The following is a 23,446-nucleotide window of genomic DNA, read 5'->3' on the forward strand; positions in this document are numbered from 1 at the left end:
GCCTGAAAAAAAAATTCTTTCTAACACACAGAGTGAGCACCACAAGACCTCTTACCAGTAAGAACTTCAAGAAGATCTGGAAACAGGCTATGAAGATCAGGAGTTGACAATTCTTTTGTAATTTTTTGTCCTTGGTGGCAAATAAGCTTTCCCAAGAGAGGAAAGCAAAGGGACTAAGTCCTCAGATGCAAAAATAGAGTAACTAAAAATATGATCAGTCTATTAAGAAAAAAATAGCACTCTCTCCTGAGAGGTCTGGGGTTCTAGGATGCAGTGAAAGCTAAAGATGCTTCTTTAGATACCTATAGTTAGACAGAGTCTTTAGGTGCCTTTAACCAGGTGAGGGATCTGAGTTGTTGATGACATCATAAAATATTAGTTGTCCTTTGTCCACCAGCAGTCAGAGTTGCCCCACTCATCTCTAAGAGACCAGCCAGTTTAGATGGATATGCAGGGATTATATTGCTGGTCCCATTGAATACAAGTTGCTTTGTCTCAAAGCCATACTAACAATCAAATAGCCCATTGGTTCTAAACAACTGGATACCTGTGTGCCCACTCTCGAGCTCTGCACCTCTCACCCATGCACCCCAGGTCCTTTCCACAGAGGACTTACTTTTTGTATAGCATAAAACTACTAAGTTTTTAATTCTAGAGTGAGAGGTCAAGTGAAATAGTGAAAAATATTGCTTGTTTTTGAAGTCAGAGAAATCTGGGATCAAATTTTTCCTTGCTAGTAGGCAGAGCCAAGACGTTGGCAGAGTAGCAAAGAAACTCTAAAGTTGCTCTGAATATCCTTCTAAACCAATCTTTAAGAAACATCTCAAAAGGACAGAAGTCAAAGCAGGACAAGCAAAGGGGCTCTCCCCCTGGACACTGTGACAGGTAGGCGGTAAGAGATTTCCATATTATAAGGAGGAAAATCTACACAAGGAAAGGTGAAGGCTGACCACCCTCCCCCATCTACTGTGCCAGAAGAAGAACCAGGACCCTGGTAACCTTTGAATTCTAGGAGGTGGGCTACACCAAAGAAAAAGCACCACAGACCTACTCCTGGAGATTCCAAGCCCTGACAATGAGATTAGAAACGTAATAGCACTGGATTCACTCAGCAGTAGCATCAGTGGCAATGGTAGTGGCAGGGAACTGAGCAAAACATGGAGAAGCAGGTTACACCAACAGAAAAACACTGCAGATCTACCCCTGGAAATCCCATGTCCTAGAGGTAAGGGTCAGAGCTCTATATAGTACTGGGTTCATTCCCTGATCCTCTGACAGGGAAGTGAAGGCAAAGCCCTATGAGCCAGAAGCTAAGATAGAAATAACAAGCAACTTGCAGGACTCCACTCCTCCTGTGGAAAAATGAGTAAACAGCAGCATAAAATAAGCTCTTGACCCTGGAAAATTTCTGTGGAGAAAATGAGCAAAAAAAGAAGCATCAAAAGAGGGTAAGAAACAAGTAAACACAAGGAAACTCTCAAAAAAAAAAAAAGAAACTGGTTACAAGTTCTGGAGGAACTCAAGAAAAGTGGGAAAAAGAAATGAATGTAATGCAAAAACTAACAGCTTAAATAGCAAAGTTGGCCAAATGGAAAGAGAGACACAGAAATCAAATGAAGTAATAAGCAGATTAAAAACCAGAATTGACCTGCCAGAAGAACAGGTCAAGAAGTCCATTGATGAAAAGAATTCCATGAAAAGCATAATAGACCAAAAGAAAAAGAGAAAAAAAAAAGATTATGGATGAAAATCAGTCTTTAAAAACCAAAATTGGGCAAGTAAAAGCTAATGATTTCATGAGACATTAAGAAATAATAAAAACAAAACCAAAAGAATGAAAAAAATAGAAGAAAATATGACATTTCTCATTGAAAAAATATCTAGAAAATAGATTCAGGAGAGACTTATTGGATAATTATTGGACTACCTAAAAGCCATGACAAAAAAAAATGCTTAGACATCATATTACAAGAAATCATCAAAGAAAACTGCCTGGATGTTCTTGAAGAAGAGGGAAAAATAGACATTTAAAAAATCCACAGATCACTCCCTGCATTAAGCTCCCAAATGACAACTGCCAGGAATGTTACAGCCAAATTCAAGAACTTCTAGGCCAAGGAGAAAATACTGCAAGCTGGGGGGAAGTAGGTGGCTCAGTGAATTGAGAGTCAGACCCAGAGATTGAGAGGTCCTGGGCTCAAATCTGGCCTCAGATACTTCCTAACTGTGTGATCTTGGGCAAGTCACTTAACCCCCATTGCCTAGCCCTTACCACTCTTCTGTCTTAGAACCAATAAACAGTAATGATTCCAAGATGGAAGGTAAGGGTTTTATTTTTTTTTAAGAAAATACTGCAAAGCTGCCAGAAAGAAATAATTCAGATATCATGGAGCCCCAATCAGGATTACACAGGATCTGACAACTTCCACATTGAAGCACTTCAAGGCTTGTTATAGGATATTCTAGAAGGCAAGAAAACTGGATCTATAACCAAGAATCACCTATCCATCAAAACTGACTATATATTTTCAGGGGAAATGATGTGCATTTAATAAAATAGAAGATTTTCAAGCATTCCTGAAGAAAAGACCAGAACTAAACAGAAAATTTGATGTCCAAATACAAAATTCAAGAGAATCATAAAAAGGTAAATAAGAGAAAAAAATTAAGGATTTCAATAAGGTCAAATTGATTATATTTCTATGTGAAAAATAATACCTTTAACTCTTAAAATGGTTTTCATTATCATAGTTGATAGAAGAAATATACATAGGCATAAGGAGTGGCATTAATCTGTTTAGGGTGACGTAAAAAAATTAGGGAAAAAGAGTGTTGTATTAAGAAATGAAAAGGAGGAGGTAAAATGGGGTAAATTATTTCATATAAAGAGGCAATGGGGGAATACTATTATAAGAAGGAGAGAATGAGGGTGGTGACAGATAATGTTTAAATCTTACTCATTGGAATTGGCTCAGAGAGGGAAGAACACACACAGGGTAAAGATAAGAGGCTGGAGCAGAATTTATTGGGTATCAACTGAGAAAAAGACAGGAGTAGCAATCATGATCTCTGCCAAAGCCAAAGCAAAAATAGATCCGATTAAGAGAGATAAGGAAGATAATTACATACTTATAAAAGGCAGTATAGATAATGAAGAAATGTTAGTACTCAACATATATACACCAAAAAGGAGAAACTATTGGAGCTTGAGGAAATAGACAGTAAAACTATACTAGTGAGGGCCCTCAACCTTCCTCTATTAGATCTAGATTAATCAAATAAAAAAAATAAGAGGAGTGAATGAAATTTTAGAAAAATTAGAGTTAATAGATATCTGGATAAAAGTGAATAGTGATAAAAAGGAATATACTTTCTTTTCAGCAGCACATGGAATATATATACAATGATTGACTATGTACAAGGGCAAAAAAAATTATAAACAAATACAGAAAATCATAAATAATGAATACAATTTTTTCAGATCATATATGATAAAAATTAAAATTAGTAAGGGTTCATGGAGAGGCAAATTAAAGATTAGTTAGAAATTAAATAATCAAATTCTCCAAAAATGATGGGTTAAAGAAGAAATTATAGAAACACTGATTTTATTGAAGAGAATGACAATGAGGAGACAACCTATCAGAATTTATCGAATATAGCCAAAGCAGTACTCAAGGGAAAATTTATATCCCTGAGCATCTATATTAACAAAAAAAGTGAAAGAGGAGATCAACAAATTAGGCATGCAACTAAAAACAAAAAACAAAAAACTAGAAAAAGAATAAAATTTAAAATCCTCAGATAAAAATCAAATTGGAAATCCTAAAAATCAAAGGAGAAAATCAGATTGAAAATAAAAGAACTACTGAACTAATATATAAGACTAAGAGCTGGTATTTTGAAAAAAACAAAAAACAAATAAAGTATTGGTTAATCTAACTTTAAAAAAGGGAGAAGAGGGGGCAGCTGGGTAGCTCAGTGGATTGAGAGCCAGGCCTAGAGACGGGAGGTCCTAGGTTCAAATCTGACCTCAGCCACTTCCTAGCTGCGTGACCCTGGGCAAGTCATTTCACCCCCGTTGCCTAGCCCTTAAGGCTCTTCTGCCTTGGAGCCAATACACAGTATTGATTCCAAGACAGAAGGTAAGGATTTTTTAAAAAAGAGAGAGAGAGAGAGAAGAGAATCAATTCAACAGTATCATGAATGAAAAGGGAAATTTCACTTCTAATGACGAGGAAATTAAGACAATTATTAAGAGCAAATTGCCTAATTATATGACAGTAAATATGAAAATCTAGATGAAATGGATGAATATTTACAAAAATATAAATTTCCAACATTAACATAAGAGGAAAGAGAATACTTAAATAATCCCATATCAGAAAAATAAATTGAACAAGTCATTAAGGAATTTACTAAGAAAAAAAATCTCCAGGGCCAGATGGATTCACAACTGAATTCTATCAAAGAGTTAAAGAACAAAGAATCCCAATATTGTACAAACTGTTTGACAAAATAAGCAAAGGAGTCTTACCAAATGTTTTGTTATGTCACAAATACTTATTCCCAAACCAGGAAGACCAAAAACAGACAGAGAAAACTATAGACCAATCTCCTTAATGAACATAGATGCAAAAATCTTAAAATACTAGCCGAAAGATTACAGCAAATTATCACAAGAATTATTCACTATGAACAGGTGGGATTTATACCAGGAATGCAAAGCTAATTCAAAATTAGAAATACACATAATTGACTATATAAAAAATGAAACTAATAGAAATCATATGATTATCTCAATAGATGTAGAAAAAGCCTTTGACAAAATACAACACTCATTCCTATTGAAAACACTAGAAAATATAGCAATTAAAAGGCTTTTTCCTCAAAATAATAAGTATTATTTATTTAAAACCCTCAGCAAGTATCATCTTCAATGGGGATGAATTAGAAGCATTTCCAACAAGATCAGGAGCGAAGCAGGGATGCTGTCCATTACCACTACTATTTAATATTGTACTAGAAATGCTAGCAGTAGCAATTAGAAAAGAAAAATATATTGAAAGGATCAAAGTAGGCAATGAGGAAACTAAATGATCATTCTTTGCAGATGATATGATGGTCTACTTAGAGAATCCAAGAAAATAAATTAAAAAGCTAGTGGAAGTGATTGACAACTTTAGCAAAGTTGCAGTGTAGAAAATCACATAAGTCATCAGCATTTGTATATATTTCCCACAAAACTCAGCAGCAAGAGTTAGAAAGAGAAACTCCATGTAAAATAACTCGACCATATAAAATATTTGTGAATCTATTTTCCAAGACAAACTCAGGAATTATATGAACACAACTACAAAACACTTTTCACACAAATAAAACTAGATCTAAACAACTGGAAAAACATTAGTTGCTCATAAGTAGGATAAGCTAATATAATCAAAATGAGAATTCTACCTAAATTAATTAAATTATTCAGTGCCATGCCTATCAAACTATTAAAAACTTTTATAGAATTAGAAAAAATTATAACAAAATTCATCTGGAAGAACAAATGAGCAAGAATCTCAAGGGAACTAATTAAAAAAAAGGATGGTAGCCTAGTAGTACCAGATTTTAAAAGGTACTATAAAGCAGTGGTCATCAAAACAATATGGTACTGGTTAAGAGCTAGAAGGGTGGACCAATGGAATAATCTTGGGGTAAATGACCTCAGCAAGTTGATGTTCAATAAATCCAAAGATCCCAGCTTTTAGGACAAGAACTCACTATTTGACAAAAACTGCTGGGAAAATTAGAAAACATTATGGAAAAAATTAGGTTTAGATCACCATCTTATACCCAATACCAAGATAAATTCAAAATGGGTAAATGATTTAAATATGAAGAGGGAAATTATGAGTAAATTGGGTGAACATAGAACAGTATACCCATCAGATCTATGGGAAAGAGTTTAAGACCAAGCAAGAGATAGAGAACATTACAAGATGTAAAATGAATAATTTTTATTATATTAAATTTAAAAGATTTTGTACAAACAAAACCAATGCAACCAAAATTAGAAGGGAAGCAACAAACTGAAAAAAAATTATAGCAAAAACCTATTACAAGGTCTAATTTCTCAAATTTATAGGGAACTAAGTGAAATGAACAAGAAATCAAGCCATTTCCCAATTGACAAATGATCAAGTGATATGAATAGGCAGTTTTCAGATGAAGAAATCAAAACTATCAATAAGCACATGAAAAAGTGCTCTAAATCCCTCCTGATTAGAGAAATGCAAATCAAAACAATTCTGAGGTACCACCTCATACCTAGCAGACTGGCCAACATGGCAGCAAAGGAAAGTGATAAATATTGGAGGGGATGTGGCAAAATTGGGACACTAATGCATTTATGGTGGAGTTGTGAATTGTTCCAATCATTCTGGAAGGCAATTTGGAATTATGCTCAAAGGGTTTTAAAAGAAATATGCCCTTTGATCCAGCAATACCACTGCTAGATTTGTACCCCAAAGAGATAATAAAAAAGGGTTGTACAAAAAAAAATGCATAGCCATGCTCCTTGTGGCAAAAAACTGGAAAATGAGGAAGACACATATTTAACCCCAATTGCTCAGCTTTTACCCCTAACCGATATTTAGTTATTAGATATTCTAAGATGGAAGGCAAGGATTGTAAATAAATAAATAAAAATTATATAGCATTTTGATGTTTACAAAACCAACTTATGCTGTTCTTGTAGGAAATTTATTTTTTACCTTGTTCCTGAACTCACAAGATTCTTGTTTCTCCCCTTCAGTTCTAGCTTGACTAACTTCTTTTTAATACCATTACTGCTACTTCTTCATTCATTCTTTTAAAGCTCATGCATACTTCAAAAAAGTCTTCTTCACTTACATACACATGTCATAGTGAATGAAGAAATGAATGAATGAAAAAGTTAAGCATGGATATCCTTTGGCATTAGTTCTCAGGAGTTTTTGCTAGGATTAATGTCTTTCTGGCAGAATAGGGCAAGAGGAAGCCTTGCCAGTGAATTGCTTTCTGGAAGTAAAAAATATGTGCTCTCTAATACTAATGATTTGCACCCAAGCCCCATCTAGTTTACTTGTGAAGCTCAGTTGCTTTGGGCTTGTGGGAGTCCCTTTTGGAGCAGAATTTTTAGGGAGTTGGGTGCCTTTAGAATTCAAATTACAATAGTAACAAGAGATATTTGCTTTCCGATGATTTAATCAAAACTTCCCTTAAGTTCTCATTTAGCTCAGTCTCACCTCACTGCCATCTTTCTTCTACATCACACTTGGATATTTCCACCTGTGATTCCCCCCACCCCTTACACTTACACTTCTTGCTCTGGGAACAGGCATTAGATTAACACTATCATAGTTTTTGAAAAGGATATTATTTGCCCAGTGGCTCCAAATACCATATCTGTGAGTTTCTCCTTCCTTGGCCACTGCTCTGATTATCATGCTTCTTATCAAATTGCATCATTCACATAGATAATTTACATATCATATCTTTATATATTGTTTTATCCTATTTAACTCAGATATTAATTGTTCAAAGTACAAATTTATATATCATTTATGTGAACACAAAATTACATTCTAACAAATTGCATTTAAATACATGTCTATACCTAAACAATGAAATCATTCTTGCTCAAGGTACATACTTTGGTAAAAACTCATGTATCCAAATTGGTGATGTAGCATACCAGGCATGTTAGCATTTTGGAAGTTTGATTGATGTATTGATATTGTATCCTATGTATTCATTTATCAGACTCATGGTCAGATCACTTAATGATCATTGTATGGAAAGCGACAGTCCAAAGGACAAGCGCAAAGGGCAGGAAAATTCCTGGGCAAGACGTTGCTGGCCACAGTGTCCTAGCTCGAGCCTTATGGGACCACATTCCTTTCCAAAGAGCATGTTGGATTAATCTCCTCTTTGATTTCATGATTGTCAAATCAACCAATGTTAAAACCTATGTCATATCATGTATTCTTTAATCGCCTCCCATTTCAAATTCCTAAGATCTCCAATAAAAGTTGGGGAATATATGCGAGTCTCCCTCTTACATCTCTTGCCTTGCCTCTCTTGCACTTGCTCTCCCTCTTGCCTCTTAGGTCTTGCCTATAATGCTCCTCATGTCTGACTGATTCGAGCAATGCGGTTGCCCCACATATCTCCCATTAATCTTTTGGCCATCTGGTCCACCGGAGGTATCCCGGAGATATCAGCTCTCCACATGTTCTCTGGTTGCTCCTACTTCTAATTTCTCTGCTTGTTATCTTCTTCTAGAGACGTATTAATGGAGCTCACGACTCCCCACGTGTTCTAACTTGTTGTCTCTGAGTCTTTATTCCGGTGTTTCTCCCTCTATCTTTAATCTTTTCATTCATATTCCTCCAGCCTCCATTCTCCTTCTCAGGTCACCACCCACAGGTTCATTATATAGGAACTGCTGGCGGTCCCTATAGGTTACAACAAATGTTTACAAATTCAGAAACCTTTTAGTAATATTTCAAACTCTTATTACATATTTCATTCCACATTTCCAAATGTAAAACTTCCCTAGTGTTCATTACATTTTCACTTGTTGCTTAATTCACTAGTACACATATATTAAAATAACATCTTCAAATTCTCATTTGTAAATTCCCAATTTAGATCAAAACAGAATTTTCTCTTTATTATATCACATTTTCTTCTAAGCTGATACTAAATTCTTATACACTTTATGCTCATTTTGTTAAACTCTTATATTCATTAAGCAGCCAGCACAGTACTTATCAGGGGTTTGCCTTTCCTTTGCTTTATTAGAGTAAAAAGCCTTTCTGTGTCAGGCTGGCTATTAATTACATTCAGTCAATTCTCAAATTCAGCTTATTCAAATAATAAGCATTTTTGGTATGTCCAAACATTCAAATCTCTAACCATTGTTCATTGCAAATCTCAGTGAGAACTAACAGTTCTCTCATCATTAAGTATAGAATCAAACTTATCTGGAATCTTATACAAAAGATAGACAATTTTCAACAATGAATCACAATTCCACAGGTACATTTCAGAATCATTTTGATTTTCTAAAATCATATATATCAACCTTAAAAATTAACCTTAAGTAAAATTCCAATCAAATCATGGGATCAAATCTCCCTTCTTTTGTTCTAATCTTTTCTCTTACCCAATTAGTGGCAGCCAAAAAGGGGAAAGGGAAAATGTCGAACAGATCTTTTTGCCTTTGTTCTCTATAAGAGTAGAGGACAAAGTTCCTTTTTCGTTTAGTTAGATGGTCTTAAAGTTGAAGAGGTCCAAAAATTCACATGTTTCTTTTTTGAATCTCTCAAACACATTCTCTGGTCTGTCTGCTTTCCCACTTTCTAGAATGATAGGGGACAGAGAGAAACAGATTTACCTCAAATTCACTTAGAGATTCTTTTCCCAACCCTCCTTTTGTGTGTAGACATGACAACTTAGGGTTACAAACAACAAGAACAGATAACGGTTAGCATGAACTTTGAAAGTATGCTCCATCAGTGATCCCGGGGATAGGAGGCTTTACAACTTCATTTAGCAGTTCTCTCACAGTTGTGTCTTCACAGCATAGGAGGATAGCCTATTATCTCTCAAGGCTTTGTCCTTATCTTCAGTAAGGCCAAAGGAAGACATTTGGTCCATGGTGACTGGGTTTTCACTCTCAGCTTGGTAAACTGTTTTCTAAGCACTTGATTTCTTCTCTCCACCAAGGAAGGAGGGTACCAAGGGATATGCAAATTCCAGTCAATATATAAAGCTCTTGCTAATCCTTGCATCATTTTGGATGTAAAATAAATCTCATTCTCAGAATCAATACTCTTGATCAGTCCATACCTTGGCACAAGGTGCACAAGTAAAATTGTGCTCACTATCTGAGCAATGGCTTAGCTGACCCCTGCCAGCTGTTCTGGCTTCAGCAAGTTCTTTAGCACTTGATTTAGTACCTCCACATAAACTAATTCTTTCCCTTTGCTAGCAATCAGACCCCTCTCTTCTAACATCTTTGAAGTTTTATTGAATGAATATAATTTATAGGTTTGGGTTAATCAGGTCTCTGGAGGACAGCCTCTATCCATCAGAGTCTCTGTTTCCCTCAATTACAGCATATTAATTCCTTCCTTTTTCATATAAGACTCTTGAGGACTCATCTATAAACAAGTTCACTTTACCCAGGTAGGTGGGATTCTGGCAAATTCTTTCTCACTTTAGTCTAGTTTATTACTTCCTTCTCTGTTTCATTTTGCTCTTTATTAATTTCTTTCCCAGTTCCCCATAGAAACTTTGCAGGGTTCAAATTAAAATCTTATCTCAGAACTAATTCATCTTTCTAACAAGATGGCCTCATACTTAGACATCCTTGAGTCTTCAGTCTTTGTGAGAGAATCTCCTGCTCTCTCTGTTGTTTGGAGCAATTCTCTTTCATGTGGTCTATTTTTCCATAGCTATAACATAGCTTCTGAAGGTTTTCCAAAATGATTGCTCCATCCTTCTTTAGTTTTCTGGAAGAGCTCCTTTAATAGATTATTCATCCAACCTTCCATTTTCTGAAGCTTTCTACTACTATCTGGCCAAGGATTAGTAGTTACATCTAAGACAGAATTGAAAAATAATCAGTGGAGGTTTCATTCTTCTCTTGTTTGACTTCTTAGACCTGATTCAGGTTCTGATTCTGGGGCACATGTGCTCTTATGCCCTGAACAATATCCTCTTGAGGGACTGGCATGTGCTGTTCTTGAGGGGAGCATTCCTGCTCATCCTCTCTCTGCTCCTTAGAGAAGGTAGGTCTTTTGCTCTCTCCCTAATTTAGGGCATCTCCTTTTAATTTGTTCCTCCTCACTACAGTTGTAGCACATTAATGGAGCTCTTACTTTCTCTGGGGACTTTCTTGTCCTTTCATTTTTCTCTTTCTTTTGGAAGAATGCTCTTCTTCTGACTTGCCCTTACTTCCTGGCTTCCTCTTTCTCTATATGTCTAAGTTTGGTGTACTCATTCTGTATCACTTCTCTGACAGCTCAAATAAAGCTTCTGGTTTTTCCCTTTTCTTCATCTTCCTCTCCCCTAACATAAACTAGCTGAGCTTGTTGGAGTAATTCATCAAGAGGTTTCATCATACATTCTTCTCTCTTGTTGAGATTTTTACATATATCTGGCCACGAATTGGTGACAAAATAGCTTTTTAAGAGACTTTGTCCACCAGGCTTAGTCAAGTCCATTTCAGAATACTTACTAAATGCCTCTTTAATCTATGTACAAACCCAGTTGCAGCCTTATCCTTTCTCTGATTGATCTCATAAATCTTATACATATTCTCACTTCGAGGTACTGCTGTCCTTATCCCTTGGATAATCATCTTTCTAAGATCTCTCATATTCATTTAGGACAGGTTCATTGGTATCCCAGCTGGGTTCTCTTATTGTATATTTGGCCCCACCATTGGGACCTCCCTTCTCTTCTGGGTGTTCATTGTCCCTTGCTCTCATAATTGTTCTTCTAATCTGACCTCTTTCTTCCTCAATGAATAACTGTTTCAAAATTTCCGTCATCTCTGGCCATGAATATAAATTTGACCTTAAGAATTGATCGACTTGCTCAGCAATACCTACAGCATCTCATAACTGAACTTTCATGTCCTCTTTTAATGTTCTGAATCTCAGAGACACTGACAGGAGCTCCACCATATCCTAGCCCACTTCTATTGGTATTCTTCTGAGTGGATACTGTTTGGTATGTCCTCCCAAAGGGAGATTCAATTGGCCCTCTAATAACCTCTTAACTTCCTTGTTCACATGGTCATAGAGTTCTGGCAGAGAAATGGCTGCTACTGCTTGCTTCTTCTGCTGCTTCTGCTATGGGTTTTGGCAGTGGGGGAGCCAATGGAACTAAAGGTGCCATAGGAGGCACTGGTACAGGCTCTGGCTCTATTTTGGGTACTGGTGCTGGTACAAAAGGAACAGGAGGAGCAGGTGGTGCCTGAAGAGCAGGAAGAACTAAATACAGGGGTGGGAGAGACTCGAGTGGGTCTCAAGTCTTCTCTACCTCCTCCCATGATCCCTTTTCCTTCTCTGCTACAGTAACTGTTATAGTCACTGCTCTATTTCTTTCTGCCCTTTTTCTCATCTGCAGTGCAAGCTTTCTCCTCATCATTTTTAAAATTTCTCTGGTTAACAGTTAAATATAAGCTCTCATCAACTGTATTATCATTGGATCCAAATTTAGGCCATAGGATATGTGTGTCAATTTCTAGCCCGGACCACTGAAAACACCAGTATTCTGTAAGGGTCTGTCTTTCAAAATTTGTATATTGAAGGGAAATTTTCCAAGCTTTTAATTTAATTTCCAAAGGACTGTCCCTAGGAATTCTGACATTCTCTCCTACTTTGATCACTTTTCTCTATTGTGGACCTTTGCTGTCTTTTCTTATAGGCTGATGATTTTGCCCCATATTTTTTGTCTTAGAATTTCTAATTTCTTTCCCTGGCCCACAGTTCAACTTGGCCTATTGCCCAGAAGCCATATCTCTTTCTCCTCTTGCTGCTGTCTCAAGAAACAAAAAGGCTTTTTTCTTTTTTTTTCTAAGAATTTTTGGTATCTTACTTCCCTGTCTTCAATGGACTAATTCTACCTCAAAGTATAAGGCCACTTAAAGGTCTCAAGATTAGCTCAGGACTTCTCTTACTCTTGCTGCTAATCTACCTAAGCACCTTAGAGGTCCTATGTTTATACAAACAATTCAAACTCGGCTGTACTACAATCTCTCTGATCAGCTCAAATCTAGTAATTAATGATCTCCCCTGCTGCTTATCTCAGTTTAGATCAATACTCTTTTGTCTAGATTACAATCCACTAACCAGCTAAGGTGCAGCTTTAAAACATTTCCTATCAACACAGAAACCTGGAGGAGGGGGACTACTTCCTTTTTCCACCCTGAAAACTGCCCTTCAGCACTACCACAGTCTTCCAACAAGATCCCAGCTCAGATTCACTAATCATTCATTCACTAATTCACTGGATCTCTCTTATTCCACTTAGACTCCTTAATCTCGAACTTCCTAATTAGAAATCTCCTTCTTCTGACTCATCTCTCTCTCTCTCTCTCTCTCTCTCTCTCTCTCTCTCTCTCTCTCTCTCTCTCTCTCTCTGTCTCTCTGTCTCTCTGTCTCTCTGTCTCTGTCTCTCTCTCTGTCTCTCTCTCTCTCTCTCTCTCTCTCTCTCTCTCTCTCTCTCTCTCTCTCTCTCTCTCTCTCTCTCTCGACGTCACACACACACACACACACACACACACACACGTACTGCACTGCTTTCTACTCAGCTGCTTTCCTCTGACTTTCATTCACACAAGAAATGTACCTCCCCCTTCCAAAGGTTCTTGTTTATACTCATGCAAAATGAATGGTCTTCAAGTTAGAAATATTGGCTTGGGTCTCTTTTCTCTCTTGCACCCATCAATCCCTATCTTCTCCTCTGCTTACAGGGTTTTTAGAAGCATACAGAAGGCCTCAAATCTGCCCATATGGGTAAACTGAGACACTTCTATCATTCTTGAATCTCAGATGAGCCCCCCATTTGTGGAGTGGAATTTTGGGGGAGCTTGCACCCTCAGAAATCACTGTAATGAGCAGACAGGAGATTTAGATAAGATGCTGGAAGAGAAAAAGCAGCTTTATTTGGAGGAAACAGCAGACCATGGGGAAGGGAAGGAAAAGAGATTCTGTCTACATAAACTGCTTTCTTAGGGCAAAAATGTCTCCTTTCTTTCTACATATCATCACAGACTTCTATAATAATTCTGATGCAAAATTCTCCTCCTTCTCTCAATCCAATCCCATGGATGGAGGTAGCACTGTGACATTTCAAATCTTGAGTATGTGATTTTCAACATTACATACCCCTAAGACCCCCATTATCAAAATACCCATGACTATCATGCAATTTTCAGCCTGGGGGACAGTAAAGCTACTTTTGAAACTCCCTATTCTTTCTTATCTTGCTCCTCTTCCTAGAGTTGGCATCTTTCCCAGGCTACAGATAAACTCTTCTCAAGGTATTTGAAAATAGTTCAGGAAAACTAAAAATTTTATGGTGGGGGGGGAGTTTTATTTTAAGGAATAGTAATACTAAGAGGTTTTGAAAATTGGGGTTAGAAGCCAAATACTACTCTTGAGAATTACACACTGAATCTCATTCCACACAATTCCTTCCTTCCTTCCTTCCTTCCTTCCTTCCTTCCTTCCTTCCTTCCTTCCTTCCTTCCTTCCTTCCTTCCTTCCTTCCTTCCTTCCTTCCTTCCTTCCTTCCTTCCTGTATAACTAGGGAGCACCTTTTTTTAAAGTTCTACAATACTAGAGCTTAAAGAGAGTGGAAAAATAGTCCTAATGCTATCAAAAGGAGAAGTTACAATGAAGCCAGGTCAAGAAGAAACCCTTCTCATGTTAAAGAAAGAGAACAGAAAGATGGCCTTAGTGCTTTGGCTAGCTAACATCTGATCTTCTCCTCTAATTACCCATATATATGAAATACCCAATATTTCTGCTGAATGAATAAATGCTTGACGTTCTCCCTGATTGCTGTGATTAATGTCTTTTTTTTTTCTTTCAATTTATCATTTAGCCATATGATACTGTCTCTGATCAGTGGCTATTGAAGAGGGTGAGCAGAAAAATAGCCTCCACTTGTGAAGTAACATTTTCTCACATAGATATGAAGGAGAGACACATACTGTCAGGAGGACCAGATAGAGAACTATTCTAAAGATGGATGGATTGAAATAACCTGTTTAAAGATAGAAAAGTGACTAAGGTTGCAGGGATTGTGATTCCTCAGCTGTTTTGCATTTGACTATTTTTAGTTGTTGAACAATTTTAACCAACAAGATTATAAATTAAATAACTATTTGGAGACTATGGGGAGATTCAGTAAAGAATATTGGTTTCATACTTTAAAGTAGATTTCAGATTTCATAAGATTTTTCTCAGTAGAAGATGTTTTACTGATCAAAAGGTGGCTCATTCTTGAGGCACTGACAATAGAGAAAAAGCCAATTAATCTCTAACAGTGAAATGGAATGGTAGTGGGACAGGGAATATATTCAAGTTCAGGTAGCCATCTTTGAGGCTTTTCAAATTATAGAACTTAGCCAGTCATTTAGCTTGTTGACACACATTGCCAGATTAGCAATGGCCATACTTAATCACCATCTATAGAAAGTACAGAGTACAATATGCCCCTTTCAAAATGCCCAGAAGTAATTATTCTAAAGAAGGATTCTAATTTTGAGTTTTAAATAACAAAATCACCTAAGAGTCCAGGGTGAAGAAGCTATGGAGACATTCGACCATGAGACAAATGAGACTAGAGTAGGGTGATATAGCAAAGCTTTATTGGAGGAAAGGAAGATCAAGGGGAGATCCCAGTGCCGGTAGAGGTGGCTGTGGAATCCCAGTTGGGGGGGGGGGGGGGGAAGGAAGGAGAAAGTAAGGAGGGAATTTGACACCAGTAAAGATGGTTGCTGAATATCTCCCTGAGTGGAGAAGGGTGTAACCTTTTATAGGGTTGGAAGAATAGGGAGTTGTCAGGGATGAGATCACCTGGATTGCCTCTATTGGCTGCCTCTGGACAAGGTGAGCTACTTGGATTAAGTTCATTGGATATCCCTGAGAGGGTAGGAAATCTTGGACTGGATCCCAGGCTGATGCTCAGCTGTGTAGGACATGCATGCATAGACTGAGGAGCAGGAAGTTCTAGTGTTCTGCCAGGTGTTGCTGAAGCTGGCAGGTGTTGGGGAGGGGGCTGTTAGTTTTGGTACAGATTGGGGGAAGGTGGGATTTGGTCCCATATTGGTAGGTGGGAGCACTAAGATGCAGGCTTACCTTTTTCAGGATTAATTTATTCTTCATAAAATACTGGCTTTACTGAGCACTGATCTTAACAAAAGAAATCTTTGCCAGATACTAGGTATCTGAAGAATCTGGAAAGGTAAAAAAAAAGAGGGGGAGAAAAAGATATAAGATAAGTAGAGGCCACAAAAATAACTTTGCTTGCTTCATAGTTTTCTCCTGGATTGACTCTGATGATTTTGACTATCTCTCTTGCTCAATGCTCATCTTTTTCACCTAAATATTCTATTGCAGGAAACTTTGGCATTTTTTTAGCAACATTTTTTAGAGGTCAGTTCTCAAAAGTAAATGAAGATTTTACATATATGGTATATGGTAAATGTAAAGAAAGTGAGATTATTTCCTATTTTAAAGTCCCTATCTGACTTATAATAGAAAAGTTCATTTTATAAATTAGGCTCTCATGAATTAAAAAAAAAAAGATTCTTAGATCAGGTACAGGATTCAGGTAAAGATAAAAAAAAACATAAATGGTTTACAAAAACTGAACTTTTCTAAAGTTTCAGGTAGGTTATAGCTTCCTAATTTGATTTTTTTTATCTTGTTAATAGGCTTAGCTTAATTAGGCTTGAACTGTTTTTACCACATGAACTAGTTTGGAAAACCAAACATAGTAGTAAGTTTTACTGAATTGTATGCAATTTGGAACCAGGGAAACAGAACCCCCTTCAAATCTGTCTTGGGAATGAGGCTTATTCCAGAGCAAGAGAATATATTTCCAAGGACAAGGCAACTACGTCGAACATCTGGGACTCAAGACAAACATGTGATGATTAAATATATATATTTCAGTGGCTTACTTTGATACAAGGAGACTTGATGTTAATTAATATTGATGACGATTATTACATTATTTTAATTTTTTGTTTCATGATGTTATGTTTTCTTTATTACTTTGGTGATGTGTGTAAATTTCTCCTCTCAAAATAGCCCATTATAAGTCTTCTAAGTAGTTTGATCTATATCCTGTCTTATGTAATTCTGATTATAAATATATGAAAATACCGCATAACTTTGGCTCTTATAAACAGTGATTCATGGGGAACAGGTCTGTCCCCTCATTCAGTAATCAAATTGGGGGATTGAAGGAATCGTGGGACTTAAGAGAACTATATTGACTCCACCTTGTGACTTAATTCTGGAGCTAGATTAGTTCCCTTTCTATTCAATTATGAATCTAGTCCTATTTATGTCTTATGAGAAAACTATTATTCCTATATGGAGATTGAGAGAAAACTATGATTGTACCCTTGTGTGGCTGGAAAGCTAGACCTTAACCTGTTGCTCAGAGACCCTTAAATAGAACCTAGGTGGTGCTGACCAGAAACCCAGTCAGATCCAAAGACCTATGTAAGTTTCTCACAATTATATATCTCAAGCAACCTATATGTCTTATATGAAAATTGACCCCAGACCAGTCAGTCAGTTACTATTTTCTTGTTCCTTTGACTGAATATGGACACTTGTGGGGGAGTGGGGCACTGATGTCCAAGGATTGTACCTGCTCACTCTTCCCCTTGCGACTCAGAAAGTCCCTAGTCTCTCCAGTTAGAAATCAGATGACCTAATTTTGTATCATGATTTATATTCTGTTGACTGTTTTCTTTTAATGAATAAAAATCTGTCTCTCCCTGTATTTGGGGTCCAGTACTAAGCTGGGAAGGCCTGGACCTGATTTGTTGTGGAATTAGCATGCATTGTTTAATAAATTAGTATTCTCCTTATAGGTTCCAAAATACTTGTAGAAGCTCTCTTTATGGTGACAAAGAATTAGAATTTGAGGGGTTGTTCTCAAATGATAAACATGGCTTTAAAGGAGCTTGATGCTCCTAAACAAGGATCCATACTAGGAAAAAAATTGTCTTGGAAGTTTGTCAGGCATTCTTTTTAAACCACAAAAAATCAAAAGTCAAAAGTAAAACACCATAAAACCCACTTGGAATTTTTTGTTCCATTTCAGCATTTTCCATCAAATGTTCAGTGTAGAATGCTAATATAGATACGAATAAATATTGCATGTCATTACCTGTTTAAAGTGTCTATCTTATGAACAATGTCTCAGTTCTAAACAACAGGATTTCTAGTTATATCCGCTTTATTTAACCACTTAATATATTGCAATATGCTTTGATATGTTGCATACTTTGAAAGACCATGTCATTTCCGACTCCATATGTATATAAAGAAGTTATTTTTTCCTAATAAGCAACATTTTGGACCTTACTTGAACATCTCTCTTGTGTGAATTTAAGAGAAAACTCTTTCCTTTTGAAATTCTATTTTGGTTGGTATCAGCCTCACCCTTTGAGTAGTAGTGCATCTGTAGTAGGAGGATGCCAGAGGACTTGTGGCTTCCTGGCATCTTGGGAGAGGCTTGCTATACTAGTCCCCCTTGACTTCTGGCATCTGGAAGACTGGCCTCTGACCCAGGCTGAGGTCAAGTCTGTCCAATCAGAGAGACCCAGAAGGAGTGACATTATTGGGGGGGGGGGGTTAAGAGAAGGACTAGAAGGATGAGAGTGCTCTTTTGGTCTGGAGACTTCCTGGAGTGGCTGCTTTTGGCTAGCAAACAGGGACAACTATGGCAAACTCTGCCAGGTGACTATGTAGCTATCTCTCTCTAACTCCAGCCTTTATTACCTAATAAGAAATTAGAAATTAATATACAACTCCAGAGAATTCCAATCATAACATTGTGGTGACTCATGAATTGGGAATCTGAATCTCTCTTCACCCCCCCCCCCCCCTCAGTTTTTCCTTGTCACAATAAGAGTGTTTTATACGCGGGGTAGAATTTTTTTTTTTTAATATAAGTTCTGGTTCTTGAGAAGGTGAAATTATCAAGGAGAAGCTTTGGGTAAGATAACTCTTTTTCATGTGTATTTGCCAATTATTTTTCTGTCTCTCCCTTTTGGTTGAGGGTGCAGCAAAATTAGTGAGATAACCAGACACCAGAACCATGTGGCTTCTAAGGAGAGGTATAAGATGGAGATTTTAACAGTTTATGACTGGATTTTTTTTTCTAAGTGGGGTGTGTCTTATTTTTAAAATGTGGAATACTTGTAGCATCCCAAGTGAAATCCCTTTACATATTTGCTCATCTTGTGGAAAAGAAAAGGATTATTACTTAAGTCAGTCTAAAAGAAGCCATTAACTTTTGTAAAACCTGGTCTAACACTGTGCCGGGAGCCATTAAGACCACACTGTTTGATCCGGTCCATGTGGAAACTAGGGACTACAAAGCAGCCCCCAGGAAGGATGGAAACACCCACTGAAACCTCCCTAAGTGACTTTCATGATTAATATCCCCTTATTATTGGAATTGCTATGATTATTATTCTTACTTAGCCCCAGGAAAAATAGATGAGAGCAACATGCTTGCAGGGTTAATATAGATGTCCTACTCTGTCCCCCCAGGATATTACCAGGAGATTCCACCTACAAAATTAAACCTAAGGATTCTTAAATACCCACTTAGTTAGGACCCTCTTGTCTAGGCATAAGAAACTTCTGGAAAATCTGTGCTCTGAACTCCCCAACCTATTTCTGGGTCATGTTGATTCTACTCACTGATCCTGCCCTTAGCAACAATGTTTCATTGACTATCTCCCTAGGCTGTTGCCTGTTGTTAGGTTCCATGGAAACATGTATGTTGAGAATGAAATTGTGTGCCAAGTAGATGTGTGATCATGAGGGTATAAAATAAAGCCAGGCCTCAGCCAGGGTGGAACAGTTTATCCTGTGAAACCTGTGCTGTGGGTTGAGTGCAAAAGCTGTGTCCCATCTATCATTCTGCCGACACTGTCCTACCTCCAAGACCCCATCCCCTGTGGGAGGCTGACCCACCCCACAGCAGCACTGTATTTACCTGGTCTTGAGACAGGTCTTTTGATTTTAAGATGTTAAGAATTAAAATTAACTATTGGAAATAACCCCAAATAATTAGATTACTGGTACATTTGGGTCTCCTTCTTTGATGAATCTACTAAGATTCAACCAAGGAACCAAATTTTTAATCAGTCTTCTACTACTTTTTCACATCCTTCTCATCTAGCCTCTTTGCCCATATCTGAGCCTGTTCAGGCTTCTATTCTTCCTTTCCCTCTAGTTGGGGACCCTCCCTGCTCCTACCTCTCAGCCTGCTCCCCATTCCTTCAATCATGGACCCTTCCAAAAGTTTTCTTTGCCCCTCCTTCCCCTACATATTTTGTATGCCAATGCCCAGACCCATTCTCAATTTCTTTTCACTGTTAGGACCCTTGTTTGCCATTTCTCTACTTTCTAACCCTACCTCACACATTTCTTCTTCCAAGAGTGATCAGTTCTCTCTGACCATACCCCTTAATTTGACTCCTGTTCTTCCTCCACCCACTCACTCTGTTCTAGCTTCCATTTCCCCACCCACTCTCTGCACCCTACCTCACCCAAAACCTCCTCCTCCTTTTCATCTTACCTACTCAGTCTCTACTTTCTTTAGACTCAACAGTTGAAAATGATGAATCCCCTAAGGACATGTTCTTCTCAGGAATTACATAATTGTAGAGGCAACATGGTAATGTCCCTTTCTCCCCCTCAGTTCTCAACATGTTGGTAAAGGACATGCCCTGCTATGATACCAAACCCCTTATTGTTCTCAGAAGAGTTGAGGCCATTTTTTGAAGTTTTAATCCAAGCTGAGGTAATGTAATGGATTTAATGCATACCTTAATCACTGAGGGTGATAGATGTCTAAATAATTTTTGAGGCCACTAATAATTCTCAAAATGAGGATGTGAAACATTGTCCATCAGAACCCCAAAGGGACCCCAATAATACTGAGGACTATGTGAGGTTATATGACCCCAGGGAGGCACTATTGAGAGGAATGAGGGACTGCTCTACTCATCCAGAAAATTGGCAAAAATTTTATAATGTTAATCAGGAAGAATATGAGCATCTAAACCAGTTTTATGATTGCATATACAGAGCAGCTAAAAGATATGCTGGTTTGGATCCAATTAAGCTCACTGATGCTCATATCATATGGGGCTATTGTGAGCCACTCCTCTTCAAAAATAAAAAGATATTTTCAAAAGCATTATCGAGACTGGATTAGAATGAATATAGGATAATTGAAGAGGAAAGCTATGTATGTACTTGAAGAATGAAAAAGAAGAAAAAAAGTCAAAAAAGGAAAAATTGGACAGAATTAAAGAGGGTAGGGAAAGAGTGATATCTATCTTGGCTCCTATTTTAACACCTGCAGTTGAAGAACTCATAGCTCCTTTGAAAGAAGTTACTAAGACTCTAACAGATACAGTTCAATTCAGTATTGATTCTAAGACAGAAGGTAAGGGTTTTGAAAAAAAGTTTGGTTGTGTGAAAGGAAATTCTTGGTTCTCTTTGTCTATTCTGAATTTGTACTTGTGAAAAGGGAATCCTTTGTTCTCTTTGCCTAGTTGGAGTTAACACTTTGGAATAACAATAACTTAAGTACCCTTAATTAGTACCTCACTAGACTGAAGACAGGATTATCTCTCTTTTGTCTACTTTTGAATTAATTAACAAAAGTGAAGACACCCATACTTAACCCTGAAGTAAGGGAAGTCCACAAACTCTTAATCCTAGGAGGAGATTAACACCTTTAGAGGTGAGAAGCCAGCAAGATACTTGGAAGAGCTCTACCCTCTTTTCTAACTCAAACCAGAAACTTTTGAATTCTTTTAAGAGTTCACACACTCAGAAATGTGTGAATCCAAAGGTGACAACTCAGAAAAGTGTGAATCCTAGGAGAAGAGTTGTCACCTTCAGAAGATGAGAGGCATGACAATTTTGGAGACTGATTGGCCCCTGTGAAGAGGGGCAAGGGATAGGAAACCACCATAAAAGGCACAAAAATATTTTGGGTGGGAGAATGGTGAAGTTGAGTCTCCTGGAGAGTGTCTCCTAGAGATAGTCTTTGAGGGAACCTCATTGGAGACTAACTCCTGGACTACTTGGCTGGGTGAGTGAAAAGGCTAACTCCCTTCCTAGTTTCCTAAGGGACTAGCCTCCATCTTGGGGAAAGCAATGTGATTACTCACTCCTGGCCCTCCTGGCTGAGGACTAGTATAGGTTTTTTTCTCTAACCTCTTTCACATTTCTCTGCTTTATTGTTTCCCCTCTATTTTGGTAAATAAACTGCACCCAACCATTAAATTTAACCTCTACAAGTGGCCCCAGGTATTACCAATATAGCCTCCCATGTATGCCTCTTATCCTAATTGCCAGGCATATAATCAGCATCTTTTCTATGCAAAGGTCTTTTTGGGTGTCTCCTGGATTACACACCTTTTGAACATTTGCAAATTGCTTTTATTAGTATGCCTAAACCTGGACATTATAACGTTGATCTTGTTATGATGGACTAATTCATTAAATGGATAGAAGCCTTCCCTGGGATTCATTTGTGCCCTTGTGCCACAGTAGATTTTGTTGCTAAAATACTTTTGAGGGATATTGTTCCACAATTTGACCCACCGGCACACATTAATTCAGATAGGTGTGAGAGAAAAATATCCTACTCCCTTATATTAGGATTACATTTTTAATGTTAGCAGCAGTCTTGAGATAATCATAATTATAATTCAAAGACAGTTAAATAATGTTAGCATAAGTGATGATTTTAGTAGGCCTTTTATGATTATTTTAGTATAAGTATTAAGGTTTTGAATTAAGTAAATAACTGCTTTAGCATAGGCCTTAGTGTCAGCCCCACCCTTCAAAGTTGCTATATCAGGCACCCTCAGCAATCATGGTCTTGAACTTGTAACTGGGCCTTCATTAGCACAGAGTCTTTTGCCTTGGTTAGAAGCCTGGTGACACCCCTTCACCTTTGTATACACCCACCCCTTAAACATCATCAGGCTTTTGTCCCTCTTTAAGGTCTGGCACCTCGTCCTTACTATACATTATCCTTGACGTTATCAGGCTTAGAAAATAGGGTTCAAGCTCCTCTGCTCCCCCTTTATCTGTCAAGTGACTTTTCATCAAGTCATCACCAACTGATTTCTTCTACCAATGAGAAGTATTTCCTGATTACTTCAACCAATCCACATCTCTATTTTTATCACTGTCTTGGATTATTTAATAAGTTATTCTTTGGGGTATAAAAGAAGTTATTTCACAAGGCTGCAGGTCTTTTGGTCTTGACAAGAAGTCTGGCTTTATTGTGAGACTGGCCATCTCCCAAATAAACCTATTTCTTTATGGCTTGGAGACATTGTTTATCATTTATCCTATGTTAACATGTTAACATTTATCCTATAGTTAGAAATTATGCAACAATTGGTGGAGCCAAGATGGCAGAGTAATCCTCAGCAGCTCTGTGCCACCATAAGAGTCCTCTCCAACCAAGATTAAAATATCATGACAAAACAAATACAGGAATGAAAGAACCAACAAGGAGACAGAGTAAAACAACTTTCAAGAATAAAACCAAAAAAGTAGGCAAAAACATCTGGGGCACTGGTGAGAGGAGAACA

General features: G+C 37.5%; 1 protein-coding gene across 4 annotated transcripts in view; it reads right to left on the reverse strand.

Annotated features, from left to right (window-relative positions):
* Positions 1-23,446, reverse strand: part of LOC103103224 (mucin-2-like) — a 53,683-nt gene that overhangs the window by 12,851 nt on the left and 17,386 nt on the right. Inside the window, exons 2-3 of one of the 4 annotated variants that reach the window (XM_016433541.2) lie at positions 15,918-16,015; positions 8,091-8,486 (exon numbers count right to left, since the gene is read on the reverse strand). In XM_016433541.2, coding sequence (XP_016289027.2) covers positions 8,091-8,092 — 2 coding nt within the window. In that variant the 5' untranslated portion in view covers positions 8,093-8,486; positions 15,918-16,015. Of the gene's footprint in view, positions 1-55; positions 1,736-6,056; positions 8,487-15,917; positions 16,016-23,446 lie in introns of those variants that run through there. The other 3 variants (XR_001629843.2, XM_056793619.1, XM_056793620.1) reach the window with 3 other exon arrangements.

Source organism: Monodelphis domestica, chromosome 4 (assembly GCF_027887165.1).
Source record: "Monodelphis domestica isolate mMonDom1 chromosome 4, mMonDom1.pri, whole genome shotgun sequence".
NCBI lineage: Eukaryota > Metazoa > Chordata > Mammalia > Didelphimorphia > Didelphidae > Monodelphis > Monodelphis domestica.